Here is a 25,923-nt window from a genome sequence, read left to right as displayed (position 1 = left end):
TTCTCGGATATCCATTTTGGGGATTTAATTCAAGTTCTACTCTTGTTTTATGTTTCGTTAAAAAACTATCCTTATTTGGGCAATCATCGAGGAATCATGGGTACTAAGTAATTCATTGATATCTTCTTCTCATTTCGTGCAAAATGGTTGCGATATGCAGAGGTGCATATTATCGTGCATTTGCCCTATGCTGTTCGTAGGTTGTTTGTGGCTTTGCTCCTTCTTCCGACATCTCTTTAACCGGAGTTTTCTTTCTTCCCAGATACGGTTATAAATGCGATAAGATTGAACCAGACCATTTCACAATGAGTGCTACTCCTCCAATTTCAAACGCGTTCAAGTGGATGGAGCAATGAGTCATGAACTGAAGTACTTGCGTTCACACACAGTTTATTTCAGACATTGCAGCGGTCAGTCCAAAGTACGGTTAATTACGGTAGTAACATGGAAGAGGAATATATTTGGTACAAGAATATGTTTCTCAGAAAGCTAACAACACAGTGAGGGATTCTACATAGTCGCTCTAAGGTTCCTCACGTTTTACAAAAAAACCCGCTTGTCCTTTAAAAACACGCGATTTTTCCTGCAAGAAGGAGGAGCACCCCACCATTCTTCTCTTAGGAGTTCTTGCGCGATTTCTGAGTGTCGGGTTGGAGAAATTATCGTCGTACTCGCCCCGCCTTCCTTCTATCTCGTTAATCTTTCAGAAAAACGAAATTGTAGACCTCCTTACTGTGCGACTTTTCCTACGAGGAACCTTATAACGCATCTTTTTACACGCAAAGATCGGTGCCCTCATTGCCCTTACTTAAATAGGTCGCCAGGGAAATGTTATTGATTACTGTTTGTTCGCTCGCAGACGCGGTGCGTGTGCAGATGTTGCACCTTATGAGGTGCCTCGTAAGAAAATTCATTCAAGAAAACCGTTTCGCATGCCGTTTTTTCACAGCGATTAGGAAGAGTTGACTGTGGTCTCTCATAGCTGCAATTCACGTTCCTACCTCGGTCTTCGCGTAGAGGAATCTCAACATCGTCAATGTCATGACTGTGCCTTTGAGAAAAAATAGTACCTAAACGTGTTTTGTATTTTCTGTTGGGATGTCATTTCTGTATTCTTCTTGCATGCAACGCTTACTTGCTTTCGCTTGATTACAATACGCAAAAAAACACACGTGGATTTTGACGTTTCCGGCGTCGTCTTTTTTCGCTCTAAATGATGGAGGATGGGAACCGTTTTGGTATTGTTTTGTAACAAATTTCCTTCAACAGATCCTCATAGTATTTGATTCTTTGGGCTATATTAGTGATATGGTTCCACAGATTATTTTTTAATTCGAATCTTACTGTATTTTTGAATTTTCGCTTGATATATAGTTCTGTATAGTGTAATTTTTATGCACTTTGGAATCGCAGAGATGAAGGAGAAGGTGAAGGGAATCACGATTATTTATTCTTTGTATTCGCTACCCATACCTCCTAAGTAGAATTTATTGTTACTGGAATACCGCTTCAATTTTAATGATGAGGACATCGTTAGAAATTCATTATTAAACTAACTTTTTTGAGTTTTCTGAATAAGAACTTCTAATCCTCAGGTTATTTTTGGAAGGGAAATGTGTCTCCGAACTTCTAGGACACTGAAACGGAGCTGACGACATTGCTGCCGTTTAGTGTACAGGGATACCAATGCACATTTCCTTGCTGCATTATCTCCTTTCTTTTTTTTTTGATTTTTTTTTCATTTCTCGGTACCATAGTATTTATCTGGAACAGCTTTGACCATTTCTTTCACTTGTAATATCAGTCTTCAACAGTGTTATAATCTGTGCAGTTTCTAAATGCTTACAAACAGAAGTATCTATTGTCTATTTTGTCTGTCTATTTTGTCTAATGTGTATTTTTGCTCAGCTTGTTATGTTTCTCTTGAGTTCAGCGTGGATTTTCCCCATCTTTTTCCATCTCTTACGGAACAATTTAGCGAACACAAGATACTGCTCATTGACAGGTTTGAGCGGATTCCTCTGGAAATTTTCAGAATTTTTTGGATATTTCCTATCGTCTGTTTTCGTTTTGCCTGGGCATTTGCGCAATTGAGTCATCCCAAACTAGCGTTTTAGATAAGATACCTCTTTGTGGATTTCTACCTCAACAATGAGTAAAGCCGGTGCCGTTGGTCGTGGTCTTTATGCGGTGTTGGCGTTTCTGGTGAACGCCGCTTTGCGCATCGGTATCAACGTTTCGTTGGTAGCCGCTGTCGCTGTCACTGTCTACGCTGTCGGCACATTTTCTAAGGAAGCTCTCAAGCAGAGAAAAGAGGGTACGTATGTGGCCAAAATATTTTGTTTAGGTCCCATCATTCATTCAGTTCATTTGTGCAGCTTCTTCTTTGGTGAACTTAGTCTTTTAAAGCGTCACTCTTTGTCTCATTTCTACATATCTGCATTTGCAACATCTGTAATATCTCAGGGCATAGACAGCACCGATCCGACGGATTCCGCGTTAATTAAGCATGCCAGACTAGTTGGAAACATTGATGGAAATCGACAGTTCTTTGGGTAGAACTGGGACTTGGGATTTGGTAGGGGTTTCTACAATGCATAGTTAGTGAATTGTGTCCTGCCTCAGTGTTTTTACCTTTATGGATCACAGCTGCACCATCGTAGTAGGATCTGTCTAAACTTTTGCTAAAGAAATTGAATATGACCGTATTATGACGTGGCAAGAAAAGTAAACGAGTAGGGAATGTTTGAGAGATGATGGGACTTTCTTAAAGCTGTCCTTCTCAATCTGAACACCTTTATGGAGCGTTCCCACTCCCCTATGCTCAGTTCTTTCTAAGAGTTGTAAAAGTAAACTATATGTAGATTGAGGGGTTCTTAAAACGTGTTGCTGCCATTTGGTCACCTTGCTAACCAAATGGACTTTCACATGTAGGAAATTAGGAAGGTTTTTGTTAGTATTATGTCGTTTTACTACAGAAATTCAAGTTTGTGCTTTATAATAACAATAGAATACCAATAAGTGGAACTGTTGTCTTCATTTTAGAAGTGCATAGTTTATTGCTGAGGTACTACTCTTACTGTTCTGCCATTTAGAAGGGTGTAAATCTTCACACATGTATAGAATTTCATTTTATATTAGTGACTTGATTTGCTTTAGTTTTGGACGGGTCATTCAAATTGACCATTTTGTTGGGTTTCTTCGTAGACTATAAATTCAGACAATCTCCACTTGATTGACAGTGCTGAGAAGTCGTGATTGGTACCACGTTTATAAGTGCTAAGACTAACCGGACTTTATTTGCAGCGAACTCAACTTAATCGATTTTGTGTTTTTCATAACTCTGATGCGAACAAGAGAGGATTTTTTGCAAGGAAGGAATCGATCGTGGCGATTACTCATGATGTTTCAGCTATGCCAGACATAAGATTTAAGGGATTTCACGTATTCGAATTAAAGTTAGCATACCACGAAATTGACTTTTTTGGAATAACTTCACGACAAGGTAGGAGTAATTGTGAAGATCTCGATTATGAGCAAAATTACGCTTCCACCTAACCATCCGGAAAAATGGGTGAGGAACAGCCTTGGATATCGAATTTTTCTAGGAGGCACATACTGCCACACGTCCGAGCGCACCGTACGCACCGCTTTTGTGAGCGAGCAGGAGAGATGGCATTTGCAGTGCATCGATTGTTCAGTCGCTGGCAGGCACGTCGTCTGCACTCGCTGTCACCAGGTGGCTCGCAGGAAAATTTTGTCGCCGAAGCGTTTTCCCATGCCGTTTTTCAAGACAGTTAGGGATAATCGACCCTCAAGCGCACATGCTCGTGATCCACACCCCTACCCATACCTTTTCGTGGACAGATCCCAACATTGTCAATGTCCCGGCATCCCGCATCTAAACCAGGAGCAGCTTTTCCAAGATACTACTATGAGGAGGCCGTTTCTACACATAATAACAACGTTTGTCGTTCCGTTTATGGTTTGCTTTAAAGGCATCACCCCACGAATCTGAGGTGGCAGGGATTTCAGGTGGAGTATTCGTGCACGGGATCGCAGATTATGGAGAGGTGGGTGGTTCCGTCCATTTCTTGCTAACTGGCGTAAAAAACGGCCCGGAAGATGCAGCGTATGCACACGGCTGGCGCGCTCCAGTCGAACTCCTTGTGGAAAATAGGAAGGCAATTAGGAAGAAATGGACGGAATCACCCCCTCTTCCTAACCCTCTCCGAATCGGACCTCGGAATCACCCCCTCTGTATACGAATACTCCACGTGGAATCCGGTACTCGATACGCATTTGAAGGCATCATCCTACCTCAGATTCATGGGGTGATGCCTTTGAATGCGTTTCGAGTATCGGATTTATCTCTGAAAAACGATCAGATACGGATGCCGTAGCTTTCCAAAAAAAAAAAACTGGGAACAAAACTTGTTGTACGCACTAAATAGACTTCCTAAGTTCTTATCTAAATCCTAACGACCTTATGAAGGAAAACTTCAGTCAAACAGTTGAGGAACTGTTAACGAGTATTTCTCGATTTGAAAAAATACCACAACAACAGCTAAGTTATGTGATGGAACTGCAGAACTGCAAATACGAAGAAACACAGTCCGTGATGGTCACTTGGACGAGATACCACGCCGCGAGTGGAGTGTGCAGTGTTGGCTTACGCCGAGAACTTAAGGTACATGCAGAGAGTCCAGAGATGGGGGCAACGAGGGAAATGTTCGACGATGGAGGGGTGACAGATCATCGCAACAAAGACACAGAGTTGTCTACCTACAGCACACATACACACAGTCGTCTGTGCTGCTGTCAGGCTACCTACCGATCGGTTCCTTCCCATCTACTCCATATGGCTCAACCTAAATTCAAGAAACAAGCACAAAAGCCAACATACGAGCCGGCCAAGGACTTTCCCGGAAAGGGTGAATTGAATTGATGAATTTTCATCTTCTCTTTTCATTTATTTTTTGGACGCGTAGACGTTTATTTCTGACACCTTTTGGGAATAAACCAGTTGATCACGGAATTGTGAAACTTTTGAAGTCGATTTCAATGCTGTTATTGAGATGATGACGTTGTTTTTCTCAAGGAACAGATGGCCTGTAGTTTTTAATTGCGCTTTTCTTGATAGTGATACTTTTCTCGATACGTTACAAGTAAACATTACAAATACGTCATGGCGGTGGCATTTTATACGTTGAACTGCTGAAATATTTTCCGACGCAACTCGAGTTAGTGTTGTTTATTCTAGTTGATCCAGGTGTGCTGAGATTGGGAATTTTTCTGGGTGAACCTCTGAGAAAGGAGCACTATCGGCAGTCAGAAGAGATTTTTTACGTACATAATCAATAATACTTTGTTAATGGGTAAGCAAAATGACGGTTTGGATCTAAATTAGATGTTTTTGAGATATTTTTGAGTTAATGTCCCTTGCTCTGGCGTTTTCTTAAGCCACTAAGATCAAATCAGCTGCAGCATCGCATATCTATTCGAAACGAATTTTTTTGTTTTCTTTGTTTGATTGAATTTAAGATGCACTGCTTTGAAAAATTCGAAATGTCGAAAATTGGTAAAATATCATTTTATATTGAACCGCTCCATAATGTCGAAATTGTTCAACCCCTCTGAAATACAACCGTACGTCACTGTGAGTCAGTTTTGTAAGAGCAATTAAGATATTGTCCAGAAATTTTTTCATAGCCTTTTTTTTACCCCAACGTCCCAGCATCGCTATCATTGACCGCAAAAACACGTCTTCAACTTTTTTTGTCTCATGCACACGTCATTATGCAGTAAACTGAATGTTGATGCTTTGAGTTACGTAGTCCCTTATTGATGTTTTTCTTCTACCTGTGTGCAACAGTTTTATGCAGTCTCCGAATGCCCGTGTGTGAAGGATAACCTTCGACCACCGTCGCCGCCGCCTATTTCTCAAGTCGTTGCCAATCATCTGAACCAGCACTGCTTGACCGCTGCTGATAACATCAGCCGTCGCTCAGAGGTCGCCAATAACTTATAGTATTGTTGAAGATGTTAAAAACAATCACAATCGATAAAAAAAAGCTCGTGGAGATGAGGATCTACGTGTTTAGTCTTTTTACATGAAATGACGGAAACCTAAAGGCTAAAGGATAGGCGTATTACGCGCATCAAAAGGGATTGATTAACGCCAAGGACTTTACTCTTTTTCTTTTATGTCTTGATTGATCGAAAATCGTTCTTCTGCGCTCTTGAGCAGCTCGCTGAGAACAAAAAAACACGACATTGAATTGAGAGTGTCGTAAAGGTGTTCGCAGGACGCTATTGACCTCCTTACTGGAATGTTTCATGGAAGGCATGAATTGAAGTTTGAAGCTTTTCTTAAAGCCTTCTCATTTTGAAAGCGTGTTCAAAACCGGATGACTTCTCTTGGCGGTTGAAGGATAAAGTAAAGGTGCATGTTTTGGAGGGAAAACTAGAACAAACTTGGCGTTAAGGTCTGGATCTGGTCATGATTCAATTTGAGTAATTTGAGCGAAATTTTCTATCTCTCTTCCACCCCCTCTGTGGAATTTTAAGTTTTTTGAAAATATCGTGCTAGGTGGTTGGGTGTAGCGCAGTCGGTAAGAGGTTCCGCTGTCTACACGATCGATTGAAGGTTCTTACTCGCCCTAGCGCTGACCAGGGCTTTCATCTATCCCTCTGAGATCGACAAATTTATACCAGACTTGTCTGGGTGGATAAAAACACTGACTTGACACATCGGCTGGCCCCTGCAAGTCATTGTTCAGGCCAGTTACACGTTCGTAAATCTCAAACGACTCTGAATTGAAGTGAACGTGGTGGCGCATATAAGGCGGATTGGTTAGTGTCAGACACTATATCCTTTATCCTTTTATCGTACTAGCTACTTTATACTGAGGTAAATTTAGGAGGTATGAAGTGAATGACTGGTTAAGGTTAACTTTCATTGTTCCCAGGTGAGCACTGGGCGTTTTCTTGTAGTTCCTGAAATCGGAAGGTCAAAGTGCGATTCTTTTGTATTCATTTGTCAATCACTGTCAGTATGCTATGCCGCCGGATCTTGAGAGTTTTCATCGATTTTCTTTTTTGAGGAGAAGTAGTAAATGTTCTAAAATGTCTTAATTACTCAACTCATATCATATATACCCGTAAGTCACTTCAAGCTAAATTTGTTGGGACAAAGGACACATTGTTCAGGAATTTTTTTCTTCGCAGCCAGTTTTTTCAAAACAAGCAGGTGTCCCAACATCGGTGTCATTGATCATTACCCCAGTTGTCAGCAAAACCGGAGTTTTAACAATTTCTGTGCACTAGTCGCTGAACCTGAGTGGAGCTTTAAATAACTCTTTCGTTTTTAGGTGACCTATATATGAACCATAGTTTTTTTTAAACTTATAACCAACTTTAGAACTGAAAGACATTACCCCACGAATCTGGAGTGACACGGGTTTCAGATGGGTTATGCCTATACGGGGTCGTAGATTGTGTGGAAGAGAGAAATTCCATCCGGTTCTCCCTGTATCTGTGGAAACGGACAATCCCGGAATGTTGTTTCTTATGACAGCTTCTGTTGCAATGCGCAATCCGCATGCGTCGAAAACCCATTCAGACCAATCATGGAGGTGGGGGACAAGTGCTAGGAATCTTTTTACAGAGAATTTTGCAACATTGTATTCTTTATCACTGATACGACAGCGCTAACAGCAGTTGGTCAATTCTGACATGTCTCTGAAAAGTTGATATCTAGTGTTGTAGGGAAATGTTACCGATAAAGTGGACATGTTCCTTGTTCTTGCTCTATGTGCCAACGAACCGAGGTACTGACTAGATCGTGCTGTGGTAATGTGTTTGACACATGGATTTCACAGTTGTTATGACGATTGTCAATGCCGCATTGTAGATTACAGTTAGTCATAGCACATAGGCCGTACAAAAGGCAGAATCGATAGAAGCATCGATGTGTGGGGTGAAATGACTAAACGCTTCTGCTCCTATATTCGCCAACGGTTGTACATCGGTGCTCTGCCGAAAGCAATGTCCACTAGTGCTGTGCCTAACAAGAAGGATGACGGTGAGCGTTCAGGGATAAATTGTGTATTTTGAGGAATGAGACGGTTGGCTTTTCCTCGAACAATCACTTCGTCGCGAAATCATGAAGTCAACTCTGCGGCATGCTTAAAGTTGTTCCTAGCTAAGATTGACTGCTGTTCCCAAATTTGATATTTCAACAAGCTATTTTTTTTCCGAAGGAAGCTGCGTTTTTACGTCTGGTTCTCTTGGAAGTATTTGTGGGGAGTTAATAAAATTAAACTCCTAAAGAAATGTTGTAGGAATTGTTGTATTATTTAATGAAACACTTTTGTGTGACAGGCCTTGACGATACATCCTATTTCAGTTCTGGAGCTCATCTACTGGCGCGACCCCAAGAAGAGCGCCGTCGCGCTTTCATTGATACTTCTAGCTGTGTTCATTTTGGCTAAGTAAGTTGAATTTCGAGGTTTCTCCCGTTTCGTTCAATCATTATGGTTCATTACTGCAATTCAAATCGATAGAAGGTTCCGCTCTGACTGCGCTAGTTCGGAATCGTACTGGTGCCAGCCTAGCTTTTCACCCCTCCGAGGCCGTTGAATTGCTACAAGACTTGGCTGGAAGGATAAAAACACTGGCTTGACGCATCGGCTCCCCGTAGGTCATTGAAAAGCTGCTTGCGCGTTCATAAACCTCAACCGGTTTTGAGTCGAAGTCGAACGCGTAGGCGCATCCATATTGGGATTGATCAGCGGCGTGGAACTTTATCCTTTATCCTTAATACCGTATTGGATTATATTGCTACTAATATTTATTACACAACGATTCATTTTTACTGTAGACGTGAAGCAATTACAACAAATACAACATTTTACTTTTTTAATATTTTAGATTAATCTTCTTTCTCATGTCTTATGACAGAAAATGGAAATAGTAAAGAAAATATTTTTTATTAGCAAAATAGTTCCAAAGATAGTTCAGTGGACGGAAGAAAAAGAAGAAGAAAAAGTTCCCAGTCACTGTTCTCGATAATTAGGGAACAGAAATTTTGATAGTTCGCTGTACTTGGATCCAATTCCTCTGTCATCTACCCGGAACACACGTAAACCTTATTCAACCCAAGTTTGGCGCAGACGTTGAGAAAAAAATAGCTTTATTTGAAAATGGGGTTGTTTTCGAATACATGTTGGTCCTTCGGGATTTCAGATTATCCTATCATTGTTGAGGTACCCAATCCTTTCGGTAATTGCCTACACCGGTTTGGCCATTCTAGCTGGTACCCTGGGATTCCGCGTTTTCAAGACCATTGAGGCCCAAGTAAAGAAGACTAACGGCGAAAATCCTTTCCAGTCAGTTTTTCTTTCAATTTTGATTGATCTCAGTCAAATCTCCGTTTTACTCGCTACTGCAGGGAATATCTTGCCAAGGACCTCACATTGCCGCAGGAACGAATTCACGCCCAGGTGGATGTGCTGACGGAACATGGAACCCTTCTCGCCAACCAAGTTAAACGACTTGTCTTCGTTGAAAATATTGTCGACAGCGCTAAGGTCAGTGACGAAAAATGCATCGTAAAGGAAGAGATGAGATTCCTGTTGGTGTTCCTTTCATATTATATGGCACGGCTCGTCGCATCCTATGCGAATCACATGCAAATTCACTCGGATGTCGAAACATTGATCAGCCACGTTGAAGTGTAATGGTCGAAAAGTCGGTGCAAAATTTCCCTTCCCATTATTTCAACCGTTCCAATGATGCTTCGACATTCGAGCGAATTTGCATATGGCGAAAAAATGTTTTTGTGTTGCGTTAAAAGTGTTGTTGTTTTTTGAAGAACGTCCACCAGCTTCCGCTGCTGCAGCTCCATAATGTTTTCCATCATGATAATGCTGGGATTCAATGGGATAGATTTAGTCGCGTTCTCTTCGTTACATTGAATGTCGTTACATTGTTCATTACATTACAAGAACATGGAGATCACAACGTTAATTCCTTCGGTTTTTAGCGAACAGCAGAAATATAATTTTCTTAGCTGCTGTTTCTGTAATAATGTATGGTGTTAGTTTACAGATATTCCTGACATCGAAAGACTGATTTGAGATTAGTGTATGCGTCACGGAATAATTTCGCTCCCACTTTAGAATGCAGAGCGCGCCACCCCGACAGATGTGAGCAACAGTGTGTCTTGAACAGGGTTCCTATATGCAATCGGATTTAAAGCAGTGAACCGTGCCTGTCGTAAATGTGCTCATCAGTGAGTAAGGTGAACGAGGGTCCATACATAGTGGAAAGCTTGGGAGAATTTCACGTACGGTCTTCATATGTTCGAGCCTTTTAACTGGTATATCGCGTAGAGTGAAAAACTTGGAAAAAATGTCCAGGAACTTTTCAAACATACATATTTCAGTTCCTGGACTAAAAACTAGCCTGCCCTTACGATTTCATCGATAATGAAATGAAGCGTACCTTATGAGCTCTCTTCGACCCAAGATTTTTTGAATTCCTATTTGACGTATGACCTACACATAGTTTCTACTGTAGGTCGGAAGTAGATCCATAAATGGCAAGCTAAAAAGATGTAATTTGCGAAGGGTAGGACGCTTTTTTCTTGTTTTTTCTTTATTTGTTTACTTATCTTTTTTTTGTGCACATTATATCAATAACGAAAATATTAGATTTTTGTTGAGATAAATTAAGAGAATTATAATATTGCTGTTGTAAGATGAGCAAGAATAGAAGTTTATTTTTTAGGAACTTCCCACTAACTTAATTATTCACTCACGTTTTTAGTTGATTTGTGTATTCGTACTTCAAAATGAATTAGCACTCAAAAAGTGAGGATGTCGGTGGATCCTCAGCCAAAAGCCACCTTTGAAGTCCCGCTTCTGTTACACCTGCACTGGTGTTCTTTTAGTAATTCTGTAATTCTTTTAGTAATTCTGTAATTTTAGTAATTCTGTAATGCACATATTTCTTTAACATTGTCATTTCTTCTTAAGTTTTTTTTTTTAAATATCTACTATCGTTTAGATCCCATAGATCTCTTTAAAATCCAATAATTTTTCGAACTGCAACAATCATTGATAATCTTTTGCCTGTTAAATGGAAAAACACTACTCAGCATGACCTATTTCAAAGGATTTACATTCTTACTGTGTGTTTGTGTTGTTTGACCGTATGCAGTATGTACTTAGTGGGCGCACAAATATCCCAAACCACATATGTGTCAATACACACAGGAGTACAAATCAGGTTCTAATTAATACACATGGTGAATTTTCCTATAGTTCTCGTTATAATAATGAAGCGACCAGAATCATTTGAAAGTGCCAGTGGGTGTTACCGACCAAGGACCGACTTCCACGATGTGGAAAATATGTTTAAAATAGGAAACACTTGTGTTTCTGTTGAGATGAACCCAAAAAGTAATACATACTATTTATAATTCTCCCAGTCTCTGTGTCCTTAAAACTGACTTATTCCGGACTTATGAACAGGATCGCGCAAGGATGTTTCCTCTTTCTGTGAAAGGAGAACGACCTTATTTAGTAGCCACAAGATGAAAAGCTACATCTTTTTATATTGCCAAGAAACTGGAGAAAACGGCATTGGTTTCTGCTGCTAAGAAACTGGGCCCGGCAATCTTATTTCACTCGAACCAATTATTGTGTTCTGTCTTTTTGAGCGCCCGCATACGTAATTAAATAATTGAATACGTATGTTGAAGTAAGTCCGTTGATGATTTGTTTCGTTTCAGTTTGCACTCATCTTGTGGGCATTGACCTACATTGCTCACTGGTTCTCCGGATTCACTCTCATCGTTCTAGGTAGTGTTACATGGCTTCCATTTGTTCCCTTTTTTGTTTTGTTTTTTTTTTGTTTGTTAATGTCAACGGCGATTTTATCTTTTTCATCAAATTCACGCTTGTTCTTTCTAGGCATCCTTGCTGTGTTCTCAGTGCCGAAGGTGTACGAAATGTATCAGGAACCGATCGATGCACAACTTGCAGTGATATCAGATCATATTAAGAATGCCACTAAAATGTGAGTCGAATGTAAAGTGATGGTATTTTCGAAGCATTGATACATACACTTTAGGGCTGAGGAGAAGTTGCCTTTCTTGAAGAAAGTGCAGGCCGAGGTTGAGAAGAAGGAGCAGTAAATCGCCACTGACAGGAACAACACCTATTTCGTCGCTCCTTCCTGCTCACATAACCTGTGTGCATCTGCGCCTTCATTCATCGCCCAAGTCCATCCGAAATTCTAAACGGATCTTCTATTTTGTTCTTATTTGTATTAACCGTGGCAATTTTCTCGTTCTGCATACGACGCGCGCATGTGTCGCTTTTGTTTTGGATACCGCGCCGAGCTTGTCTGAGGTCCGCTGTCCACTACACGTATGGCCTACGAGACCAATGACCGTGTCCCATCCATCCTTTGTGAAGAACCGTCAGGCTTCTAAGCGTGTCTTGCTTTTGTATTTTGGTCGTATTAATCTGTGTTCTGTCTGTTTCTAGTTGTTCGCTATCAGTTGCGCGGAGTTCTCTTCGTCACCGGGGGCGTCGACGCTCCATGGTAAGGTGCGTGCTCGCTTAGATTAATTACTCTGTCTCTCTTTGTTATTATTGTAGTAAATGCCGCGTAACTGTTTTCCATATTTCGTTCAAATAAATTCTTCAACGAACTCGCACATTTCCGATCATGAGTAGTTTGGCAACCCTTTATGTTTCCAGAATGAAATAATGCTACAACAGCGAAGTGAAAATCCTCTATGCCATAGCCCTTGAGAGTTCTGAAAAGAAGAGCTGGTTCAAAAAGTTGTTGGGTTCATTATATTGGTTTGGGAAAGAAGTTCTGAATGGAAATTTCTTTTTTCTCGAACACTCACGTTTCCATTGAAGTAAGACCACAATCAGTGATATAGCTTCCACTATGGTGTATAATGTGTGTCCAGCGATCTGGCAGAACCACAACTGGCCTAGAACTGTGGCAGCTGCGAGTTGAATGTATGGATGACCTCTGTATTCAGCGTTCGGTAGAATTTTCCATCCGAGTTCGCCAATTCTGTAGCGGTTCAGCTTTGGGGAACTAGAATGAGCGTTGTCCTGGTAGACTGACACTGTTGCGCTTCGGGCACTTCTGGCGAATAGCATCGAACATCTGGAGTTGAGTAACGTGCATCTTGGTGTTCGCTGTGGATACAGCAGAAAGGAACTTGAACAAGAGCATTCCCTGGGAATCCCACAATCAACAGAACCGATTCTTTTTATGGTGCTTGTTATGCTCTTTTGAGGCGGTTCTGCTCAAGAGAGCCACTGACGGTCTCGCGTATTCATGGCACACATGACCCAACTCCCGTTGCGGGTAACGATATCCTTGAGAAAATCCTTCCCGTGTTAGTGGACATGCAAAGGGTCAGAGAAATCGTGATCCTTATTGGTACGCTTTGTCCGAGTCACGTAGCTCATGTGCCACCATTTTCGAGAAAACTTTACTGTAACCAAGATCAGGAAAGTGAAGATGTTTGACGAAGGTTTTCTGGCCTACTCAAGAGTCGTCGACATCTTGCAAAGAGCGGCGCTGGGGTCTACTTTTAAGGTATCGTGCAGAGTCGTATTGTTCAAGGTATTCAACCAATAGAAGGCTGTTGCTCGAACGATGTTTCCCCTGACCGGAAGTGTTGACATTAACGGTGAACGTTGGGTTCGGAGAAGGTGTCCTTCTTGCACGCAGCGTAGCGTTGGCGAAATATAGCCTTACAAGGAACTAGTAAGAAGTAGGAACTCACAGCAGACGATGGCTTTCGCCTAATGAAGTCATGGTTGCAGAAAATAGAAGGACTTTATTCAGGACTTGGCCCAGTTGACAACATCAGTGCTGGTCATGAGAATGGGTGTATTCTCGTGATAATCTCATCACAGTTTCTTAAAAAACAAACCTGAAAAGGCAAAAAAAGTGTTCTCGATACTTTTAACTATCAAAATCTAAATGAATGAAGATCTTAATATAATGTATCCTTTAATTCCTTTAGATTAGGTTGGGTTCATGCTGAGACGGCGACTGGGGAAAAGCATCAGCGCGCTTCTAATCGACACCACATTTTTCCAGCCTGAACATGGGAAATTGCTGACAAAGCATCATCACCGCTTGCAACATCATTGTCCAACAATTAGGAAGATGTTCCGGGTTCAAGAATTCCTCATGGCTCATTTTCAAGTTGTTTTTGGCTTTCCAGAAAAAAGTTTAAGAGGTGTTGGTGTTTAAGAGGTGTTCGAGGTGACCTGATTCTTGAGATTTCGTAGAAGAAACTTCAAACAAACGTTGTTCGCAAATAAGCTGTGCAAAAACATGTCGTTGTTTTTTCTGGTTAAACGTATTGAGAATTTCTATGTTTTTTTTTTCATAGCGTGTCATATCATCAATGAGAGGGACAGATCCACTTGAACGACTTCGGACGTGTACATCATCTAGCATTAAGAGAATAAGGTCAAAGTAAGATGTATTGGTAGCGAAAAAAGCTCCTCAACTTGTTTTCGGGACGAGAAGAACTTGAGACGAGAACGAGAAGAACGAATGTTTTTGTTTTTGTTATTGTTGTTGGTTCTAATTGTTGTTCTCTGTATTCATTGCAGCATTTTGACAGCGCAATGAGTGTTGCAGGACATAGAAATTGTCGGCGTTAACACTTCATGCTCTTGCCTTTACATATTATGGTCTTCATATATCCGGATTGATTCCTGCTCTTTTCAAGCTGCGATTGTAGGAGACATAGACCTTATGATAGATTTTTCTGATTTTGTCGATTTTGTCGCGTCATTCCTCTACAAGAACAGAGTAGTCCTTTAGTGCATCCGCCGTCTCGTTTTTTAAACCAATGCTCGAAAGATTTCCTTTAACATTGATGTACAGTTGGTTGACGTTTCTTAATTTCAGCTTCAGTTCGATTTATTTCTGTTTTTAAATCTAGTCTTCAGTCTAGTCTTTCAATCTTGGAGTTTGTTCATGGCATTTACCAAATCTGTTTACTTTGCTGCTTATTACTTTTCCTTTTCAGTGCTCGAAAGATGATCAAGACCACTTTTGAAATTCTACCACTGTGTTTTGAATTCTACAGCGAACTGTTGGATTGGACCAGGTGCAATCATCTCGACTAGCTTGTCGGAAAAAAGCGCTGCAAAATATGGAGAATTACCCTACCCTTGCCGAACTTGTCGACTAAAGAGATCAAATAAGGCGAGTTTATCAATAAAGGACAAATGATAAAGTTTCTGGCGTTAATCAATCCCAAGGGGATCTTTACTTTATCATTTGTCCTTTAACGTACTCCCCCACGTTCACTTCAATTCAGAATCGTTTGAGGTTTACAAACGTGTAACTGGCCTATACAATGACTTGCGGTGGCTAGCCGATTTGTCACAACAGTGTTTTTATCCTCCCAGACAAGTCTGGTACAAATTTATCGACCTCCGAGGGATGAAAGGCTTGGTGAGCACTAGGGCGGATTCGAACCTCCGATCGATCGTGCAGGAAGCGGAACCTCTAACCGCTACACCACACCCGCCCAATAAATCAATATCTGAGCACTATTTGCGGATTGTGATTGATTGTGCGGGTATCGTTGTTTTTATTAAGCAACTTACCTGCTACATGTCAATATTATAGCAGGTATCTATGGTTACTACTACCTACTACGTAGATCCACGGATCTCCCTCATTAGAAGGATCACAGCAGATAGTCGCCAGGCTGCCACGTCCACAAGGTTGCGGATAAGGCTAATCGTGGACCAAATGCGACCTTGTGGATGCCCTGAGACGCAGATGGATTCACGGATGGACTCCCCGTTTCTGCTGTGCCAGGATCAGCTCATAATACTACCGTATCCCGACAACGACGACATGACTGTACGAGGAAAGCGAAGAGTTTCAAAACCACCAAGAGAGGACTGCCTCCGGAAACTTTAGAGCTGATACGCTAGAGTGGAGTTGCACCAGCTGCAGGCATCCGAGAACTCACGTCCGTGCTCGCAAGGCTTTGCAGAGGGACGATAAAGGAAGAGTTCAAAAAAAGAGCAGAAGTGTTGACTGAAGCTGCAGTGGTGGACAGAGCATTCGCTATGCCCGACGGAACTTCGCTAATTGTAAAACATTAATGACTGCTCTCCGGACCCCGGGTGGAACAACTACAGCATCGAGAAGGGGATGGAAAAGGTAATCCACTACTTCTACTCAGATTTCTTCGACAGCAACGTCCACTTGCCTCCTCGTCATCTGAGGGAAGATGGACATGTCATTCCAAAGGTCCTCCCTTCCGAATTCCGACATGCCGTCATATCAGCGAAGAATCGTACTTCAGACGATCTCGACAGGATCAAGCATGAACATCTAAAGTATCTACCGCCAGTCCTCATCAACACACTAGCTAGGCTCTTCACTCATTATCTGTCGGAATGCAAGGTTCCTAAGCAATGGAAAACTAGGACCGTGATGTTGTATAAGAAGTGAGACCCACAAGATATCGACAGCGATCGCCCAGTCTGCTTACTGTCTGTCATCTACAAGCTCTGCACAAGAGTAATTTTAAACAGGATAAACTGATCGTTAGGTGATGGACAGCAATGCGAGCAAGAAGGATTTCGAAAAGGGTTCAGTACGATCGACCAAATACATACGGTTTCAAAAGTCATGGAAACATCGCGACAGTACAGGATGCCGCTGTGTCTCACTTTAGTCGATTTGACGAAAATACTTGACACAGTTGAGACCGAAGCGGTCATGAATACCTTGTACAACCTTCTTCTCCTTCTTCTTCCTAGCGTTTGTCCTGCATTGTTGCAGGGTCCGCCTTCCTGCTTCTTGTCTTCCATTTGGTTCTATTGCATTGCATCAGCCATACACAAACGCGCATCTATCATATCCAGCTTCACACAATCTATGCAGCGAACCTTTGGCCTCCCGCGCAGCCTCACGCCTGAAACGTCGAGCTTCAGAGCGGTTTTGGCAACAGAATTGTCCTCTCGCCGCAAGACGTGATCAAATCATCTCAGTCGCGCCTCCTTCATCTTCTCAGTTATCGGGACGACGCCGAAGATGGAGCGTGCAGTGTCGTTGGATACTTTGTCTTTTAGCGTTACACCTATCATCCACCTCAACATCCGCATTTCCATAGCAACACTCTTTTCAAGGCTTTCGTCGTCGGCCAACATTCGCATCCGACACTCGCATCTACAGGACGCACATTCATCCTGTAGATCTTCGACTTCAGTTGAACAGGGAATTTCTTGTCGCACAGTACGCCTGTTGCCATTTTCCATTTCATCCATGCCACATTAACACGTGGTCGAACTTTTTGATCAATGTCACCTATGGAAGTCACTTTGGATCCAAGGTACTTGAAACAATCCACCTTGTTTAATTCGGTGTCATTGACACGAATTCAATTATCCTCTATCCTCGGTCCGCACTCCATGTGCTCAGTTTTTGATATGTTGAGGCGCAATCCATATTGCTGCAGCCGATCCTTCCAAGACTGTACTTGTTTCTGAAGATCATCTCGAGACTCCGACGCGAGCGTGACATCGTCGGCAAAGAGTAGGGTCCACTGGTGCTGGCTGCTTCTGGATTCCCTTCGTTATCGTGTCCATGGACAGTATGAACAGCAGGGGTGAGAGGGATGAACCCTGATGAACCCCTACTTGTACAGGGAATGGCCTGCTTGTTCCAGCAGCACATCGCACAATGCTGGCAGGCTTTGCATAAAGCAGCTTCGTCCACCGCACATATTCTTCTGGTACTCTATGCGACTTCATGGACATCCATAACAGCTCATGTGGAACACGGTCGAAAGCTTTCTCGAGATCGAGAAAAGCAAGATGCACACTGCGATTCCCATCTCGATGTTTCTCCAGGAGGATACGGAGAGCATGGATAGCATCTATAGTGCTGCAGTCCTTCACAAAGCTGCACTGGTTGAGTGAAACGCCAACAATTTTCCTTAGGCGAGCTTCCAGGACACGCTCGGAAAATTTCATGCGAGGGCAGCACTGACATCGACGGCAGTAATTGGTAGAACAGGACCCTTGACGCTGGGAACAGTTGGGATGGGAGGATGACAGAACTCTTCGTTACACAAGTGATTGTAGTACTCTCGCCTCCTCTCCAGGATCTGACCAGAGCGGCGCAGAACGGCTCAACCAGCTCCCTCAACGATCTTGGTGTGCTCCATATCCAACGTTGAGCGATGACGTGCTTTGACTAAACGATACACTGCCCGCTCACCTTCTCTGGTATCAAGCATGTCGTACACAGCCTTATAGCGGTCCGACTTCGCCTTGGAGACTGCCTTCTTAGCCTCCCTCTTCGCCGCTAGGTAAACACCCCGATCTTCAGGCTGACGCGTCCTCCACCAGAGCTTATACTTGGACTTCTTCTCACGAATTGCCGCCTGAACTTCCTCGTTCCAAAACCACGTAGCCTTTTGTACCTTTGGCTTACCTAGAGTCGCCTTGGACAACCACTCCAAGCATAAAGATACTTCGTGATTACATCATCTTCGTTTCGCTGACGACATCGTTTTTATCATTAAGCATCAATCAGGCGGAACGGATGCTGGCCGAATTTGACGAAATGTGTAAGAAGACCGGTCTTCAGCCGAACCTAGACAAGACTATGTTTATGAGGAACGGATGGATTTCTGAGGCCTCATTCACGCCAACGGAACGAACGTCTATATCCGGATGCTCCAGCTATAGTATATTCAGGTCGGGAAATTAACATGATGAACGACCTGAGCTCCGAGCAGGGCAGAAAGAGACGAGCGGTTTGGGGAGCATTTAAGAGCATCAAGGATGTAGTGAAGAGGAGCAATGAAATCCAACTCCGTGCTCACCTATTCAACCCCATCGTTCTTTCTGCATTGACCTACGCTTCAGAAACATGGTCCTTTCGCAAGCAGGAGGAAAATGCTATCAGCGCTATAGAACGCAGAATTGAAAGGGTGATGGTAGGAGCAACGCGCTTTACGCAAGTGAAGGAAGGGATTCGAAGTTCACTCCTACATTACCGATTGAAGATCAAAGGCGCTACCACGTATGCCAAGGAAAGCAAAATTAGGTGGGCCGGACACGTGATGCGTTTCAGCGACAATCGTTGGATCAGAGCCGTAAGCGACTGGATACCACGCGACATCACTTCTGCGCAATCGGGAGAAATGGAAGTATTCTTGGTGCCCTCTCGAGCAAATCGATGAACAACGGGAGTACAGAACAGACAGGTGATACTACGTAGACAGCAATAGTTGTGAGCAGTTGTTATTTTTTATACATACATAAATATTGTTTTTACGTATTTACAAATAAGTTACTGTTTATTCCTAGTGTTATTTATAATTATATTACATTATGAATAGGAATGAGAATATGTATTAATCACTGCATTATAATTCAGTTGTAGTCGTTTTTAGATAAAGTTGTTTTTCGTCTATAATTATATTATGCACTATTCATTCATTAAGTAAATAATTATTGGATATTCACTAAATAGATAATTTAACAAGGCTTACACCAAGCTTTAGCTCACGTAAAAATCTTGTTGACAACCGAGGTTTACTGTCTTCTAAATTTTTGTTCATCTGCACATCTGCACGATTTGGCACCTAATTCCTTGTAGAGCAGACTGCCCAGCTTCTGGACTCGTTATTTTCTCGGAATGTTGGTTGATTTAGCCACACAGTACAGGATAACAAGAATTTTTCAAAATTACTGGAAAAGAAATGTCTTTTAGCATAAGTATAACCTAGAGATTTGTTGCCAGTAAAAGGGACATAACATCTCACCGTGTTTCGTGTCCCACAATTTGGAAATCGATAAGTTATTCTCTAAGACTTTTTAGTCTTAATGAATTCACAGTGTTAACAGAATAGCTAATTTCATTCCAAAAAAGTGATTAGCCACACACTGCTTGGTGCATCGAAAGAGAACTTTTTATTTGATCACATAAATCAATGAAGTCAATAACTCGACTTTCTGATTCGAAAGAATGCTTTGACTAGGCTTTCTAAGCCCAAGAATGTGGCTAGCGGTTTCTCTGGTGAATGGCGAAAAGAAATCTAGAAAAAAAGCCAAATTTAAGTGATGCCAAGTGTTATATTCATGTACTATGTGCGTACGCGTACTCTACGTAGGAAGAATTATTGGGAAGCGTGGGAAGGCCTTATCGAGGAAAGAAAGAAAGAAAGAAAGTTAATAGCCTAACTGTTTTGTAGCGATTTGCTTTCTTTTGTACTTATGTATAGCAAAGTCTTCATTTATAGCATTTTTTTTGTCTCACAGAAACGAATCCGACCTTACTGAAAAGGGTTAACCCGATTTTAACTAGTTTAGAGCATTGCTGTTGGAAAGGTACACAATTAAAAAATTCAATTGAGTGGAATTGTGTGTGTCTGGGGTTTGAACGGTTGCATTGCCGTTTTTCGTTGTTGCACTGTACATAGTTCGCGTGATCTGCGTTATAAACTAGTTTGCGGCATTTTACACGGTTACGATCTTGGCCGTTGCAGAGCCGACTAGTTTTACTTGGGTTGAAGGCAGCATACCCTGAATCTGACGTGTTGAGAGAATGCGCGGGAGAAACCAAAAATGGGGTTGTAGATTCCGGGATCCTGGGTGGTTCCGCTCATCTTCCCCTAACCGTCGTAAAAAATGGCGTGGAAACTGTTCCTAAATAGTTTGTTAGAACGTGCCTCTATGTATACGTTCCACTCCTTTCAGCAATCTATTCATTGCCCCTCTTGAATAGCTGGTGAGGAGATCTAATTAATCCTGGACTGCTCGCAGATGGATGCGGCGCGTGCACAAAGCTGGTGCTTTGCAACTGAAATCGTCGTGAAAACGCCATGTCCCATGCCTTTTGCACGACAAGGGAGAAATGAGCAGAGCCACAGCGGATCTGCAATTTGCGAGCCCATTTCTAGCTTTTCCTGCAGATTCCGCACCATGTCAAATTCGTGGTATGTTGTCTTTAAGGTACAGTAATAGAGTTGTCGAGTCAATTCTTTTAATCGTCATGAGTCTTCAACGTCGAGAGTGATCTTGACGGCACTCTTCCACTGACCACGAGAAGTTGTCACACCCCGTGACAGCTCGCCTAAGGTATTTAAACGCAAATGTGTAAAAACTACGCCTAATTTCTGGCGGATGCAATCAGAATGGAGATGGTCGGCACATATGATAAGACACATATGATAAGATATGGGAAAAACAACACATTCATACCCTTCCCACCCCCTCCACCACATCGAGATCACATGTCACTTCTTCTCTGCGCCGGTATGTCCTAGTCGCAAATGTTCGATTGTCGACTGCGAAGCGGAGTTTACATCAGCGACAATCGTTTCTGCAATGCCGTCTTCTGATGCAACAATCGAGTCGCGACTCTTGAATATATCGACCATATGAAGATGTCGAAATATCGACCATATGAAGATGTCGAAATATCGACCATATGAAAATGTCGAGATATCGACCGCTCCCGATCACGTCACGTATTGTCTTTTTGACGTTGAGACGAAGAAAAAACTTGGCCAGTGTGTAGTCTCAGACATTAATCTGTGGCTCTACTTTTGAACTGATTGAATGGGAATGAACTGCTGATTCCTGCGAAATTTTGTTGCACAATGAATGAGCAGAGAGCTGCGATTTGCCCGAGTGGAATTTATTAATAATAGTTCAACTAAATGAACAGAACTGATTGTGACAAAGAAATCGCAGACTGCTTTCAAAGAATATGAACAACTACTTCCAAAAAACTATTTTGTTTCTAGTTTATTATTTTGTTGTTTTTTGTTTTTAGAACAATTTTTCTCAGCCAGCAGAACTACTGAATTTTACGTTCTAGTAGCCGTTCTTTTAGACTCGAGCACTAATCATCGTTTTCTCATGCGTAGAATGCAAAATTTTTTCTAAAGTTAGGACGGGTGTAGCGCAGTCGGTTAGAGGTTCCGCCGTCCTCACCATCGATCGGAGGTTCGAATCCACCCTAGTGCTCACCAAGCCCTTCATCCCTCTGTAAATTGGTACCATACTTGTACTTGGGAGGATAAAAACTGACTTGACACATCGGCTAGCCACCGCAAGTCACTGCATAGGCCAGTTACACGTTCGTAAACCTCAAACGATTCTGAGGTGAACGTAGTGGTGCATCCCAAGAAGTTTGATTGACGGCAGACACTTTATCCTTTATCCTTTATGAATTTATGAGTTCAGTGAAAAAAACTCTTTTTTTTCCAAATTTCTTCATGACTTCGGTGAAAAAAAAACCACAGCGATTGTTCCCGCCAACAAAGCGTGTCCGTGCTATTTTAAATTTTAATTTTGAAAAAAATTTGGAATTCCCTCTTAATGCCACATTTAACACTATAAATGTTGCTTGGTTTTCAAATATCGTCACGCTAATGGCAGACGAATTACGATTGCGGGGTGTTTTGACGTGTTGCCAGTAGCCGAATTTACGCGAGACCCCTATAGGGTACCAGTTTTGAGCTGTAGACAACAATTCAATTTCGACTTCTCGTCGTGATCATCGATCAGCACTGGTGGGACGTTTCATTTTTATGTTTTTTTTTTATTTTACAGCAAAATAATCGCCTCCGAATGAATTTTCTGTTAAGAGAATCCACGAATTCCTGACGTTCAACCATCTCAACTTGGATGGCTTTTGAGTCATCTGTGTTTTATTTTTATTTGAACGCGCAAGTTATTATAGCACATCATAGTTTCTGAAATATTTGAGTAACGAAAGAACTAATTCAAGGTGTCTGGCAATTGTTGTATTTATTTTTACTTTTGGTGGCGAAACATTTTGTGACGTCGTTATATGTGTTGAAAGATGCACTTTGTGTTTAGTGTTTACCAATTTTCTGATGGAGTGACGTGTGTTAGTGAACTTGTGGTATGAACATTAAACATTGTGCTGTGTTTTACATCAAATCTCCCTTCTTTTTCTTTTCTTCGTTCTTTCTTCTTCAGTTCTTTTCATATTACATTACAATCGCCAAGTAAAAACCACTATACAAGCTGTTTCGACTCCACAATTTAGCAAGTCCTTTTTTTGCGGAACTGCAACAGCGTTATTAACTTCTGTACCAAAATCTATCGCGGAACCGTCGAAAATCGTCGGAATTCTTGAGAGAAGGCGAAATTAAAATTTGAAAATACCATTCGAAAGCAAATGAGAAAATAATGCATCAAATGCACTTCAAGAAATTAGTTCTGACAAATGCGTAGTCGGAAAGCAGGTAAAGTTTCCCTAACCTCGATTAATTCGTTCCACACCTGCGCGATCCTGTCATCCATTGCCATATCCCAGCTGTGATAAATCCGCTTAGGAAATTCCAAAGTGAATAATTTGTTCCCGACAATAATTCATATTGTAAGTTTCTAGCTTTGGAGCTCTCTAGTTTCTTCAATATCAAACTTACAACTTATAAACGCTCAAGAGTCGTGATTCGATTGATTAAATACCAATATCTACCTAGGACTCTCCTCTCGTTACAAGATGTACCTTAGGAGCCTCCATTAAATGACAGCTGGTGGTGGTTTTTGAGTTTTTGTTTTTCAAATTCGAGAAAACTTCGACTTTTCTCACAAAAACGTGATTTTTGCAGCCTCTACGCTTAGAGGAGGTGTGAGACGCTCGAAAAAGTATGCTTGGGCCGCGATAACAATTCTAGCTATTACGCTTTCTATATAGGCGGGCGGTATCAGGGCCAAAATTTTGAGCCTAGTGAGCTTGAAGCGAATTTAACCTGCACATCAGAAAAAGCAGACATATTAGAATCATAGAATAGTTAAATTCAAGTATTTGGGAAACCTAACATTCTCTCTCCACCTCAAAATTCGTCGGCAGATACCGGATATATTTAGCAGAGAGCGTGGGCAACATAGACACTTCCTGTTTTTGAACTTTTCGTATTTCTTCGACATGTGGTTCATTCTCTGCTACTTCACGAAATTTTGAAGTTGAGTGGTCTTTTTGATTCAACGTATCCGAAACTCCGATCTTCCTGAACGTCTGAGTTCCGGTTTCTCCCCTAATTAGTTAGTTTTATTTACTTACGTAGCATTCTCTAATTGTTTGAGTCTCCCTGAGCTTCAGATCGCCTTGACTATACTACAGCGTAATGTGTATGTCATGTCAAGACGACCTAAAGCTCGGTGCAGCTGCACAGGCGACTGCGTTTGAGGCGGCGCAGTGGAGTCAGCGGTCAAAGTGGGGTAGAGTGAATCCCATACTCGTTAGTACCATTCATCGCTGCAGTCTGAGTGATGAGTGGTAGCGAAGGTTCAATCTTGATTTCTGGCCCACCTCCATCTCTAACCTTTAGGTCGTCTGGTCCCGTCTATGCAAAACTCGAACATCTCAAAGAGGAAAGGATGAACATCATGATATATAATAACGAGCTTAGTCCGTGTGTATGTATGTATGTATGTATGTATGTATGTATGTATGTATGTATGTATGTATGTATGTATGTATGTGTGTGTGTCACGAAATTCGAAAAATGGGTTGCGACGGGGCCACCGGCGCCATATATCTATAGAAGGGGGTGCGACGGGTCCACCGGCGTCAGATTGGTGCGCCGACGCCAGATAACCATTGAAGGGGGTGCGACGGGTCCACCGGCGCCATATATCTATAGAAGGGGGTGCGACGGGTCCACTGGCGTCAGATTGGTGCACCGGCGCCAGATAACCATAGAAGGGGGTGCGACGGGGCCACCGGCGCCATATACCTATAGAAGGTGGTGCGATGGGTCCACCGGCGTCAGATTGCTGCGCCGGCGCCAGATATCCATAGAAAGGGGTGCGACGGGTCTACCGGCTCCAGATACCTATGGAAGGGGGTGCGATGGGTCCAACGGTGTCAGATTGGCGCGCCAGATTGCTATAGTATGCGACGGATCCACCGGTGTCGGTGGACCCGGTCATTGATGCGCAATAACTTTGTGTGCATGTCGCAGGAGGTGAATGGTTGCAGCCGTTTCATAGCCGTGGCCACTGGGCGCTGCGCTTTTCACCTTTATGACTCCTCCGCGTGCCTATTTCCTTCTTCGTTCGCCTCAAGTTGGTAGCATGCCGTTCTCAGAAAGTGGAAACACGTATGCAAACGCGCGTTTAAATAGTAGCAAGATGTTTATGTGATCTGACGTGGAACGTTATCTTTATCAGTAGGATGATGTCTTTCACGTCATTTTATGCCAAAACATCTTTCTTTGATAGCTGTTTATGGAAAACAGGAGGAAAACCCATATTTCGCGTGATACTTTTAAATTTTGTCTATAATGTATTGATAAAGAGTGTTTGAAGCTGAAACTCGAATGTTCTCCAAATGTGGAACTGACGCGTTTAGAAAGAAGACTATGAAATCTTTTGCTTTTAGTTATATATAAAAAAAGAAGAAAGATTGTTGGAGATACACAAGTCCAATTTCATAGAACTAATAACACTAATATTAATTTTCGTTGATCAGTGAAGGCAAGCGAAGCAAACGCCACAGAAAGTCTGAAGTCCGGCTTTAGCCGGACGCTCAGACTGGTTTTTATTCATAACAACAAGCTAACAATGTATGATAATGATAGCAACAGTAAATTATTTATTAGAAATTTCTCTGCCCTATGGAAAAACTCAGGGAACAATTAGCAAATGAAGTTACAGTTAGAGCGGAAGTACGGTGAGGCTATATTGGTGTCATTGAGAAATCATTCACCGAGAACTCTTTGTATCAAGTAATATTTCCTAAACGCAATACTTCTGTAGCGCTGTTTAGCGCTGCCATATTTTAGCATTACATATATGCTGTGCTGTCACGTTGATTCATCGGTTTTCA

The 25,923-nt window shown here is 42.0% G+C and overlaps 8 protein-coding genes across 10 annotated transcripts in view; 5 read left to right on the top strand and 3 right to left on the bottom strand.

The window, feature by feature from the left end:
* RB195_014281 (uncharacterized protein) overlaps positions 1-12,205 on the top strand; it is a gene marked incomplete at both ends in the record, with an annotated part of 68,964 nt that extends 56,759 nt beyond the window's left edge. The window contains 8 exons of one of the 3 annotated variants that reach the window (XM_064204469.1): positions 2,152-2,317; positions 4,701-4,934; positions 8,411-8,495; positions 9,270-9,392; positions 9,455-9,593; positions 11,801-11,870; positions 11,982-12,087; positions 12,142-12,205. In XM_064204469.1, coding sequence (XP_064060347.1) covers positions 2,152-2,317; positions 4,701-4,934; positions 8,411-8,495; positions 9,270-9,392; positions 9,455-9,593; positions 11,801-11,870; positions 11,982-12,087; positions 12,142-12,205 — 987 coding nt within the window. Of the gene's footprint in view, positions 1-2,151; positions 2,318-4,700; positions 4,935-8,410; positions 8,496-9,269; positions 9,393-9,454; positions 9,594-11,800; positions 11,871-11,981; positions 12,088-12,141 lie in introns of those variants that run through there. The other 2 variants (XM_064204464.1, XM_064204468.1) reach the window with 2 other exon arrangements.
* Positions 12,206-12,677: 472 nt separating this feature from the next.
* Positions 12,678-13,571, top strand: RB195_014280 (uncharacterized protein; the record flags this gene model as incomplete). The annotated part of the gene is made up of 2 exons (XM_064204463.1): positions 12,678-12,748; positions 13,337-13,571. 2 exons carry the CDS (start codon positions 12,678-12,680, stop codon positions 13,569-13,571), a joined length of 306 nt encoding a protein of 101 aa, XP_064060344.1.
* A 2,143-nt stretch (positions 13,572-15,714) lies between these two features.
* Positions 15,715-16,005, top strand: RB195_014279 (uncharacterized protein; the record flags this gene model as incomplete). Its single annotated transcript, XM_064204462.1, has 1 exon — positions 15,715-16,005. The coding sequence occupies one exon, from the start codon at positions 15,715-15,717 to the stop codon at positions 16,003-16,005; it is 291 nt and encodes a 96-aa protein (XP_064060343.1).
* A 237-nt stretch (positions 16,006-16,242) lies between these two features.
* RB195_014278 (uncharacterized protein) lies at positions 16,243-16,545 on the top strand (the record flags this gene model as incomplete). The annotated part of the gene is made up of 1 exon (XM_064204461.1): positions 16,243-16,545. One exon carries the CDS (start codon positions 16,243-16,245, stop codon positions 16,543-16,545), a length of 303 nt encoding a protein of 100 aa, XP_064060342.1.
* Positions 16,546-17,078: 533 nt separating this feature from the next.
* RB195_014277 (uncharacterized protein) lies at positions 17,079-17,363 on the bottom strand (the record flags this gene model as incomplete). The annotated part of the gene is made up of 1 exon (XM_064204460.1): positions 17,079-17,363. One exon carries the CDS (start codon positions 17,361-17,363, stop codon positions 17,079-17,081), a length of 285 nt encoding a protein of 94 aa, XP_064060341.1.
* A 225-nt stretch (positions 17,364-17,588) lies between these two features.
* Positions 17,589-18,071, bottom strand: RB195_014276 (uncharacterized protein; the record flags this gene model as incomplete). Its single annotated transcript, XM_013443860.2, has 1 exon — positions 17,589-18,071. One exon carries the CDS (start codon positions 18,069-18,071, stop codon positions 17,589-17,591), a length of 483 nt encoding a protein of 160 aa, XP_013299314.2.
* A 158-nt stretch (positions 18,072-18,229) lies between these two features.
* RB195_014275 (uncharacterized protein) lies at positions 18,230-18,566 on the bottom strand (the record flags this gene model as incomplete). Its single annotated transcript, XM_064204459.1, has 2 exons — positions 18,230-18,440; positions 18,535-18,566. The coding sequence occupies 2 exons, from the start codon at positions 18,564-18,566 to the stop codon at positions 18,230-18,232; spliced, it is 243 nt and encodes an 80-aa protein (XP_064060340.1).
* Positions 18,567-18,814: 248 nt separating this feature from the next.
* RB195_014274 (uncharacterized protein) lies at positions 18,815-19,288 on the top strand (the record flags this gene model as incomplete). The annotated part of the gene is made up of 1 exon (XM_064204458.1): positions 18,815-19,288. The coding sequence occupies one exon, from the start codon at positions 18,815-18,817 to the stop codon at positions 19,286-19,288; it is 474 nt and encodes a 157-aa protein (XP_064060339.1).
* Between the last annotated feature and the right edge of the window lie 6,635 nt (positions 19,289-25,923).

The sequence above is a fragment of the Necator americanus genome, chromosome V, assembly GCF_031761385.1.
Source record: "Necator americanus strain Aroian chromosome V, whole genome shotgun sequence".
Taxonomy (NCBI): domain Eukaryota; kingdom Metazoa; phylum Nematoda; class Chromadorea; order Rhabditida; family Ancylostomatidae; genus Necator; species Necator americanus.
Note: the sequence above shows the minus strand (reverse complement) of the source record. Positions and strands in the feature narration are given on the sequence as shown.